Genomic DNA, 11,076 nt, shown 5'->3' with positions numbered 1-11,076 from the left:
TGAGCAGGGTAACCTGTGACTTTACAGTTTGTGTACTGAGAAGCTAAACCTGCCCCCGTTTCTTTACCCAGTTAATGTTGACTATCCTCTCCAGTTACATACCCCCTTTACCCCCCCTCCAACACACGTGTCGAAATAAAAATAGTTCTACTTTGTTAAAGCACACCGTTTTCTTTAATACTGTTTTCGCGGGAATTTTTTAAAACTGGGACGCAGACTGTGGTGCGGAGCGGGTGTAGTGTTGTGACGCGAATGCAGCTTCTAAACTCAAGGATTGACAGGCTCCGCTGCGGTGGGATGCTTGTTTCAACGGAGCCTGTCACCCCTCCTGATCGGGACTGTGTGTATGGGGGGTCTATGTGACTTTGTGGCAGGGGGAGGACGGTTACAGATCCCATGCTGTGTGGCTCTGTGATCCTGCCTAAGGACCGGCGCTTAAGATCTGTAACTGCCCTCCCCCGCCACAAAGTCACAGAGCAACCCCCCCCCCCCAACATAACATGAAAACAACCTCCCAGACTAACCGGGGTAACTAGTCACTGCATCACTGCACTGTGTATGTGCCCTGCTGCTGTGCCTGCCCCCGACTATGTACCCTGCCAAAGGAGACTGTCCTGTCCAATTACCAACCCCCTTTCCCCTCTTCCTCCAAAAGAACATGATTGAAACAGTAGTTAACAGAAACGAATTTTTTATTATCAACTACACATGGCATTGGGAGGTGAAACTTGGACGTGGGCTTGTGTCAGGCGGGAAGGAAAGAACTTTTCAAATTTTGGGAAATGAGAGCCTTCTGCTACTAGAGCTCTCTGCAGGGGTGGAGTGAGACTTAGCAGGGACTCTGCCGCCTCTCCTTCTTTGCACTTTGGGTGAGGTGGGTATGGGACTTGGTGGCGGGGGAGGGCGGTTAGAGATGGACTGCAGCGGGGCTCTGTCCTCCTGCCTCCGTTCCTGCAGAACATCCACAAGGCGCCGGAGCGTGTCCGTTTGCTCCCTCAGTAGTCCAAGCAGCGTTTGAGTCGCCTGCTGGTCTTCCTGCCGCCACCTCTCCTCCCGATCCATGTTGGCTTGGTGCATTCGGGTCAAGTTCTCCCGCCACTGGGTCTGCTGTGCTGCCTGGGCTTGGGAACAGGCCATAAGCTCAGAGAACATGTCCTCCCGTGTCCTCTTCTTCCTACGCCTAATCCGCGCTAGCCTCTGGGAGTGTGATTCCAGGCTAGGTTGTGAGACAGTCGCAGACGGGGCTGTGGAAATGGGAAAAAGGGAGTGAATTCCTCAGAAAGATAAATGTAGTTGTGAACAAAGAACAGTCTTTCTCTGTGGACAAGACCATGCATAGCACCTTTCACATGCGCACTCAGCACAAGGTCGAATTCTCGGCCTTCGCATTCAGTGCCTGGGGTCTTGAACAGCACATTTGAGAAGCGAGGCAGCACAACGGAATTTCTGTTGCAGGCAGACATGGTAAGCCGTACACTTGTGGCAGTTTAAAACTTTTATATTACCACTGGCCTCATTTCACATTTAAAGCAATGTCAGTCCCTGCTGCCAGCAATCCGGCAAGCGGGAACTCTGCCCCTGTCCCACCCCCTCGCGGCTGTCCCCGGGAACGATCCCTTTCGGCTGCCCCTCTCCCGCCTCCACCGCGTGGCTGCAAACCAGCGGTTACAGTTCTGTAAAGGAACGGGAAAGCAGTCCCAACACTAACATTCCCCTACCTAATTAAAAGCAGGTCACCATGGCCGACATCACCCTGATGAGGATCTCCGAGAGCGACAAAGAGAGAATGCTCCGGGAAAGCCTCCAAAGACCAGGGCCGTATGCCACCCTGCTGTGCAGAGCAATGATTCCCGAGTACTTGATAATCTCGTGGCGCGGCAACGTGTCGTACTTCGGAGGACCCAATAAGGCCGCTCTCCCCAGGAACCACATGCAACGGCTTTCAAATTACCTCCAGGAGAGCTTCATCGAGATGTCCCAGGAGGATTACTGCTCTATCCCCGGACATATTGACCGCATTTTACTGTAGCTGCAGTAGCAGGGAATAAACAGTAGAGCGGCTTGTGCAGGACAATCACTGAAAACCGGACATTGCTAGATTTCTTTTCAAAACTTGCACTGCCCATTACTAAACCGTTAAGCGCCTAGGGCACACTAATCATGAACAACCCATTCTTTTAATTGTTAATATTCCTGTTTTGTTAAAAATAAATGTTTAGATGTTTACAACACTTACTGGCTGATCCTTCACCAGATTCTGTGTCCGGGGTAACGGCTGGGGACGCTTCGTAGGGGATCTCTGTAAGGGTGATGAAGAGATCCTGGCTGTCGGGGAAATCAGCGTTGTGAGAGCTGCCGACTGCCTCGCCCTCCTCATCTCCTTCCTCATCTTCCCCGTCCCCTAACATGTCCGAGGAACCGGCCGTGGACAGTATCCCATCCTCAGAGTCCACGGTCACTGGTGGGGTAGTGGTGGCGGCCGCACCGAGGATGGAATGCAGTGCCTCGTAGAAACGGGATGTCTGGGGATGGGATCCGGAGCGTCCGTTTGCCTCTTTGGTCTTCTGGTAGCCTTGTCTCAGCTCCTTGATTTTCACGCGGCACTGCGTTGCATCCCGGCTGTATCCTCTCTCTGCCATGTCATTAGAGATCTTCTCGTAGATCTTTGCATTCCTTCTTTTGGATCGCAGCTCGGAAAGCACGGACTCATCGCCCCACACAGCGATGAGATCCAAGACTTCACGATCAGTCCATGCTGGGGCTCTCTTTCTATTCACAGACTGCACGGCCATCACTGCTGGAGAGCTCTGCATCGTTGCCAGTGCTGCTGTGCTCGCCACGATGTCCAGACAGGAAATGAGATTCAAACTGGCCAGACAGGAAAAGGAATTCCAATTCAAATTTTCCCGGGGCTTTTCCTGTGTGGCTGGTCAGAGCATCCGAGCTCGCACTGCTGTCCAGAGCGTCAACAGAGTGGTGCACTGTGGGATAGCTCCCGGAGCTATTAGCGTCGATTTCCATCCACACCTAGCCTAATTCGACATGGCCATGTCGAATTTAGCGCTACTCCCCTCGTCGGGGAGGAGTACAGAAGTCGAATTAAAGAGACCTCTATGTCGAACTAAATAGCATCGCAGTGTGGACGGGTGCAGGGTTAATTCGATGCAACGGCGCTAACTTCGACATAAACGCCTAGTGTAGACCAGGCCTTAGCTGTTTTGCACTATCCGGGCTTTTTGCACTTCGCTTCACCAAGCACACTGGTTGTATATTTTTTGTGGTCTTTCCCCCTGCCTTGGGTAATGGTGAGCTTCAAAGGAAGGTTTGAAAGCTAGAAGCCTCTGGTAAGTGGCTGAGCCTTAATCAGTGGGCGGGGCATTCATACAGGCCAGGGCTTTATAAAGCAGCGCACAAGCGACCAGGGAGCTTTTGCGACCAGGGGCTGCTAACAGGGAGTTTCGCAAGGGAGTTTGGAAGGGAGCAGGAAGGGGGCGAGGGTCCCTTGCTGGTTCTATCTGTTTTCCCTTTATTCCCCTTAATACTTATAAACCAACTACATTCAAAACTTCTTGCTTAAACAACCCTTTCAGCGGACAGGGGGCTGCAGACGGGAGTTTGACAGAGGGAGGCTTACGATGGTTAGGAAGACCCGCAACACCTGTGCCAGCACTGCTTCTGTCTCCTCCACCTGTGCCTGTAGCCAGACAGAGCGCCTGAGCATGGATGCTTCTACCCAGATCCTAGTGTGGTTTTGGAGAGACTATAACTTGCAATTTCCACTTACTGATATCCAGGCTGGGGGGACCATCCAATGTGAGAGGTGCCTGCTGGTGGAATCTCTCAGGCAGCAGGTGGAAGAGCTACAGGAGGAGGTGGCTAGGTTGAGGAGCATCCGAATCCACAAACAATTCCTCGACAGTGTCCATGTGGAGACAGCTGAGGTAGCTGTCCCAGTACGCAGGACTGCTGATACACCACTGGTGGAGGAGGAGATGGCTCAGGGTGGACACTGGCAGCTGGTTACTTCTGGCAGCAGGCAGTGCTCCACCCCTGCTCCGAACCCTCCTGCCGTGGTAATAGGTAACCGTTATGCTCTTCTTGATACAGGAAAGAAGGAATCACTCCCTACAGTAAAGGAGGAGAAGCCTCGTACCCCTAAGGCTGGGAGGTCTGCTGCCACCACTGCGAATAGGAAACGTAGGGTAGTGGTGGTCGGAGACTCTCTGCTGAGGGGGACGGAGGCGCCCATCTGTCGCCCTGACATTTCATCTCGGGAGGTATGCTGCCTGCCGGGAGCCCGTATCCGAGACGTTACGGAGGCATTGTCGAGGATTATCCAGCCCTCTGACTACTACCCCATGCTACTCATCCATGTGGGCACAAATGATACTGCGCGGTGTGACACTGAGCGGATCAAGAGTGACTACAGGGCTCTGAGAGTACGGGTGAAGGAGTTTGGAGCGCAGGTGGTATTCTCTTCAATTCTTCCTGTCAAAGGTAGGGGCCCGGGCAGAGACAGATGCATCATGGAGGTGAATGCCTGGCTGCGAAGATGGTGTCGCCAGGAGGGCTTTGGCTTCCTAGACCACGGGATGCTATTCGAGGAAGGACTGCTAGGCAGAGATGGCGTTCACCTTTCGAGGAGAGGAAAGACCCTATTTGGACACAGACTGGCTAACCTAGTGAGGAGGGCTTTAAACTAGGTTCGACGGGGACAGGTGAGCAAAGCCCACAGGTAAGTGGGGAACATGGAGACCGGGGAGATGGGTCGGAAACGAGAGGGAGTGTGGGCTATATTGGCAGAGAGAAAGGAGGGTCAGGACAAAACTGGGAGGAAAGATCAAACCAGTATCTTAGATGCCTATATACAAATGCGAGAAGTATGGGCAATAAGCAGGAAGAACTGGAAGTGCTAATAAATAAATACAACTATGAGATTGTTGGCATCACTGAAACTTGGTGGGATAATACACATGATTGGAATGTTGGTGTGGATGGGTACAGCTTGCTCAGGAAGGATAGACAGGGGAAAAAGGGAGGAGGTGTTGCCTTATATATTAAAAATGTACACACTTGGACTGAGGTAGAGATGGACATAGGAGACGGAAGTGTTGAGAGTCTCTGGGTTAGGCTAAAAGGGGTAAAAAACAAGGGAGATGTCATGCTAGGAGTCTACTACAGGCCACCTAACCAGGTGGAAGAGGTGGATGAGGCTTTTTTTAAGCAACTAACAATCATCCAAAGCCCAAGATTTGGTGGTGATGGGGGACTTCAACTATCCGGATATATGTTGGGAAAATAACACAGCGGGGCACAGACTATCCAACAAATTCTTGGACTGCATTGGAGACAACTTTTTATTTCAGAAGGTTGAAAAAGCTACTAGGGGGGAAGCTGTTCTAGACTTGATTTTAACAAATAGGGAGGAACTCGTTGAGAATTTGAAAGTAGAAGGCAGCCTGGGTGAAAGTGATCATGAAATCATAGAGTTTGCAATTCTAAGGAAGGGTAGAAGGGAGAACAGCAAAACAGAGACAATGGATTTCAGGAAGGCAGATTTTGGTAAGCTCAGAGAGCTGATAGGTAAGGTCCCATGGAAATCAAGACTGAGGGGAAAAACAACTGAGGAGAGTTGGCAGTTTTTCAAAGGGACACTATTAAGAGCCCAAAAGCAAGCTATTCTGCTGGTTAGGAAAGATAGAAAATGTGGCAAAAGACCACCTTGGCTTAACCATGAGATCTTGCATGATCTAAAAAATAAAAAGGAGTCATATAAAAAATGGAAACTGGGACAGATTACAAAGGATGAATATAGGCAAACAACACAGGAATGCAGGGGCAAGATTAGAAAGGCAAAGGCACAAAATGAGCTCAAACTAGCTACGGGAATAAAGGGAAACAAGAAGACTTTTTATCAATACATTAGAAGCAAGAGGAAGACCAAAGACAGGGTAGGCCCACTGCTTAGTGAAGAGGGAGAAACAGTAACAGGAAACTTGGAAATGGCAGAGATGCTTAATGACTTCTTTGTTTCGGTCTCCACCGAGAAGTCTGAAGGAATGCCTAACATAGTGAATGCTAATGGGAAGGGGGTAGGTTTAGCAGATAAAATAAAAAAAGAACAAGTTAAAAATCACTTAGAAAAGTTAAATGCCTGCAAGTCACCAGGGCCTGATGAAATGCATCCTAGAATACTCAAGGAGCTAATAGAGGAGGTATCTGAGCCTCTAGCTATTATCTTTGGAAAATCATGGGAGATGGGAGAGATTCCAGAAGACTGGAAAAGGGCAAATATAGTGCCCATCTATAAAAAGGGAAATAAAAACAACCCAGGAAACTACAGACCAGTTAGTTTAACTTCTGTGCCAGGGAAGATAATGGAGCAAGTAATTAAGGAAATCATCTGCAAACACTTGGAAGGTGGTAAGGTGATAGGGAACAGCCAGCATGGATTTGTGAAGAACAAATCATGTCAAACCAATCTGATAGCTTTCTTTGATAGGATAACGAGCCTTGTGGATAAGGGTGAAGCTGTGGATGTGGTATACCTAGACTTTAGTAAGGCATTTGATACAGTCTCGCATGATATTCTTATCGATAAACTAGGCAAATACAATTTAGATGGGGCTACTATAAGGTGGGTGCATAACTGGCTGGATAACCGTACTCAGAGAGTTGTTATTAATGGTTCCCAATCCTGCTGGAAAGGCATAACGAGTGGGGTACCGCAGGGGTCTGTTTTGGGACCGGAGCTGTTCAATATCTTCATCAACGACTTAGATATTGGCATAGAAAGTATGCTTATTAAGTTTGCGGATGATACCAAACTGGGAGGGATTGCAACTGCTTTGGAGGACAGGGTCATAATTCAAAATGATCTGGACAAATTGGAGAAATGGGCTGAGGTAAACAGGATGAAGTTTAACAAAGACAAATGCAAAGTGCTCTACTTAGGAAGGAAAAATCAGTTTCACACATACAGAATGGGAAAAGACTGTCTAGGAAGGAGTACGGCAGAAAGGGATCTAGGGGTTATAGTGGACCACAAGCTAAATATGAGTCAACAGTGTGATGCTGTTGCAAAAAAAGCAAACATGATTCTGGGATGTATTAACAGGTGTGTTGTGAGCAAGACACGAGAAGTCATTCTTCCGCTCTACTCTGCTCTGGTTAGGCCTCAGCTGGAGTATTGTGTCCAGTTCTGGGCACCGCATTTTAAAAAAGATGTGGAGAAATTGGAAAGGGTCCAGAGAAGAGCAACAAGAATGATTAAAGGTCTTGAGAACATGACCTATGAAGGAAGGCTGAAAGAATTGGGTTTGTTTAGTTTGGAAAAGAGAAGACTGAGAGGGGACATGATAGCAGTTTTCAGGTATTTAAAAGGGTGTCATAAGGAGGAGGGAGAAAACTTGTTCACCTTAGCCTCTAAGGATAGAACCAGAAGCAATGGGTTTAAACTGCAGCAAGGGAGGTCTAGGTTGGACATTAGGAAAAAGTTCCTGTCAGGGTGGTTAAACACTGGAATAAATTGCCTAGGGAGGTTGTGGAATCTCCATCTCTGGAGATATTTAAGAGTAGGTTAGATAAATGTCTATCAGGGATGGTCTAGACGGTATTTGGTCCTGCCATGCGGGCAGGGGACTGGACTCGATGACCTCTCGAGGTCCCTTCCAGTCCTAGAATCTATGAATCTATGAATCTATGGTGTTGTTAAAATTGTTTGGTTGTGCACTAGGTTGTTGAGTGTATTCTTGCCAAGCACAGCAGAGACAGGAAGTTGTGGACTGTAAGGGATATACCTGACAAAGAGAGGGAAAAGCATCTTCACAGGCAAGCTTGGTAGGGTGACCAGACGTCCTGATTTTATCAGGACTGTCACGATATTTGCTTCTTTGTCCCGCGTCCCGACCAATGTTTGGTCGGGACACTGGACAAACCAGAAATTTTGCCCTCCCAGAGGGACTCTCACCCGGCTCCGCCCCCTCCTTCATCCATTGGCTCCTTCCCCAAATCCCCGCCCAGGCCCCGCCTCTTCCCCAACCATGCGGCATTCCTCCTCCCTCCCAGGCTTGCAGCTGCATGGCAGCGCAAGCCTGGAGGGAGGGGGTGGCAGCAGTGCCTGGATCCTGGAGAGTCAGCTCCGGCACCTAGGCACCGGGCGGGCAAAGGGGGGGCTGGCAAGGGAGGGAGACAGGGGCTCAGCTCTGAGCCCCCTGCCGCGCCAGAGGGCTCCTGCCCGGGCCGCTGCACATGGGGGCCGGGGCCGGGAGCGCAGCTTGGAGGCAGCGCAGTGGGTCTGAGCAGGGGCAGTGCGGAGTGGGCAGGGGCCGGGTGGGCGGTGCGGGGGCGTGGGCTGAATCCCCGCTGCCGCCGGGGAGCCCCGCACCTCTCCCACCCGCTTGTGGCTGCGGCTCCTTCCTGGGACGCGCCCCCCGGCCCGCCCCGGGCACATGCGGCGCGCGTCCAGCAGCTCTTTCCCAGCGGGAGGGAGACTAGGCGTGGGGGACTTGCGCCACATGTGGCCGGGGCGGCGGGAGGCGCGTCCTGCCGGGAAGGAGCCACAGCCGTGAGCGGGAGGGAGGCTCCCCGGCAGCAGTGGGGATTCAGCCCGCGCTGCCGACCCGGCCCCCGCCCGCTCCGCACTGCCCCCACCCGGACCCACTGCGCGCCGCATATGCCCGTGGCGGGCCGGGGGGCAGGAGGCTCCGCGGGGGGGGGGGCAGCGTGCGCGGCCGGGGCCTGCTAATGCCCCCGGCCCCTTTGAAACTCCCTTTTTTTTTTCTCTGCCCCACCCCTTTTTTTTGCTCGCCCCCTTCGTGTCCCGATATTTTATAGCGCTGATCTGGTCACCCTAAGGCTTGGTAACCTAGTGAGGAGGGCTTTAAACTAGGTTCACTGGGCGATGGTGACCTAAGCCCAGAGGTAAGTGGGGAAGTAGGATACTGGGAGGAAACGCAAGGAGGGTACATGATGGGAAGCTGCCTAATTCATACTGAGAAAGTAGGGCAATCAGCTAGTTATCTTAGGTGCATGTACATGAATGCAAGAAGCCTGGGAAACAAGCAGGAAGAATTGGAAGTCCTGGCACAATCAAGGAACTATGACGTGACTGGAATAACAGAAACTTGGTGGGGCAGTTCACATGACTGGAGCACTGTCATGGATGGATATAAACTGTTCAGGAAGGACAGGTATGGGAGGAAAGGTGGAGGAGTTGCATTGTATGTAAGAGAGCGGTCTGATTGCTCAGAGCTCCAGTATGAAACTGGAGAAAACCTTTTGAGAGTCTTTGGGTTAAGTTTAGAGGCGAGAGCAACAAGGGGGATGGCGTGGTGAGCGTGTGCTATAGACAACCGGATCAGAAGGATGAGGTAGACGAGGCTTTCTTTGGACAACTAACTGAAGTTTCTAGATTACAGGCCCTGGTTCTAATGGGAGACTTCAATCACCCTGACATCTGCTGAGAGAGCACTATAGTAATGCACAAGTATCAGGGGGTAGCCGTGTTAGTCTGTATCTACAAAAACAACAAGGAGTCTGGTGGCACCTTAAAGACTAACAGATTTATTTGGGCATAGTAATGCACAGACAATCCAGGAAGTTTTTGGAGAGTGTTGGGGACAACTTCCTGGTACAAGTGCTGGAGGAACCAACTAGGAGCCGTACTCCTCTTGACCTGCTGCTTACAAACAGGGAAAAAATGGTAGGGAAATTAGAAGTGGGTGGCAACCTAGGCAGCAGTGACCATGAGATGGTTGAGTTCAGAATCCTGACAAAAGGAAGAAAGGAGGGTAGCAAAATACGGACCCTGGACTTGAGAAAAGCAGACTTTGACTCCCTTAGGGAACTGATGGGCAGGATCCCCTGGGAGGCTCATATGAGAGGGAAAGGAGTCCAGGAGAGCTGGCTGTATTTTAAAGAAGCCTTTTTGAGGGCACAGAAACAAACATCCCGAAGTGCAGAAAGAATAGCAAATATGGCAGGCAACCAGCTTGGCTTAACAGTGAAATCTTTGGTGATCTTAAACTCAAAAAGAAAGCTTACAAGACGTGGAAATCTGGATAGATGACTAGGGAGGAGTATAAAAATATTGCTCGAGTATTCAGGGATGTAATCAGGAAGGCCAAGGCACAATTGGATTTGCAGCTAGCAAGGGATGTGAAGGGTTTCTACAGGTATGTTAGCAACAAGAAGGTGGTCAGGAAAAGTGTGGGACCCTTACTGTATGGGGGAGGCAACCTAGTGACACATGATGTGGAAAAAGCTGAAGTACTCAATGCTTTTTTTGCCTCAGTCTTCACAGACAAGGTCAGCTCCCAGACTGCTACACTGGGCAACACAGTATGGAGAGGAGGTGAGCAGCTCTGTGGTGAAAGAACAGGCTAAAGACTATTTAGAAAAGCTGGACATGCACAAGTCCATGGGTCCAGATCTAATGCATCCAAGGGTGCTGAGGGAGTTGGCTGATGTGATTGCAGAGCCATTGGCCATTATCTTTGAAAATTCGTGATCGGGGGCGTTCCTAGACAATTGGAAAAAGGCAAATATATTTTAAAAAGGGAAGAAAGAGAACCTGGGGAACTACAGCCTCACTTCAGTCCCAGTGACGTAGCCAGGTGGAACCAACACGGGAGGCGATCACAAAAAATGGCGCCACCCGCTGCGGTGCTTTTACTCACCCAGTGGCGCTTTTACTGATGGGACGGCGCTCTGGGTCTTCGGCGGCACTTCGGCGGTGGGTCCTTCACTCACTCCGCAGGTCTTCGGCAGCATTTCAGCGGCAGGTCCTTTGGTGCCGCCGAACACACCCGGAGCGAGTGAAGGACCCCCCGCTGAAGTGCTGCCGAAGACCTGAAGCGCCGCCAGGTGAGTAAAAATTAAAAAGGCGCCAAGAAATTGAAAAGGCGCCACTTGTGCTCAATGGGAGAGCGGCCACTGCCCCGTTCCCCCCCCCAGCTACGCTACTGTTCAGTCCCTGACAAAATCATGGAACAGGTCCTCAAGGAATCCATTTTGAAGCACTTGGAGGAGAGGAAGTGATCAGGAACAATCAACATGGATTCACCAAGGGCAAGT

At 50.7% G+C, this 11,076-nt stretch overlaps 1 protein-coding gene across 2 annotated transcripts in view; it reads right to left on the bottom strand.

Moving 5' to 3' along the window:
• Window positions 1–674: 674 nt before the first annotated feature.
• The window catches only part of LOC135973127 (uncharacterized), a 36,283-nt gene continuing 25,881 nt past the window's right edge, over window positions 675–11,076 (bottom strand). The window contains exons 1-2 of one of the 2 annotated variants that reach the window (XM_065554777.1): window positions 2,237–2,958; window positions 675–1,244 (exon numbers count right to left, since the gene is read on the bottom strand). In XM_065554777.1, coding sequence (XP_065410849.1) covers window positions 769–1,244; window positions 2,237–2,813 — 1,053 coding nt within the window. In that variant the 5' untranslated portion in view covers window positions 2,814–2,958 and the 3' untranslated portion in view covers window positions 675–768. Of the gene's footprint in view, window positions 1,245–2,236; window positions 2,959–11,076 lie in introns of those variants that run through there. The other variant, XR_010589820.1, reaches the window with a different exon arrangement.

This window comes from Chrysemys picta, chromosome 8 (genome assembly GCF_011386835.1).
Source record: "Chrysemys picta bellii isolate R12L10 chromosome 8, ASM1138683v2, whole genome shotgun sequence".
NCBI lineage: Eukaryota > Metazoa > Chordata > Testudines > Emydidae > Chrysemys > Chrysemys picta.
The sequence above is the reverse complement of the archived record's forward strand: the minus strand, read 5'-3'. Positions and strand labels throughout refer to the sequence as shown.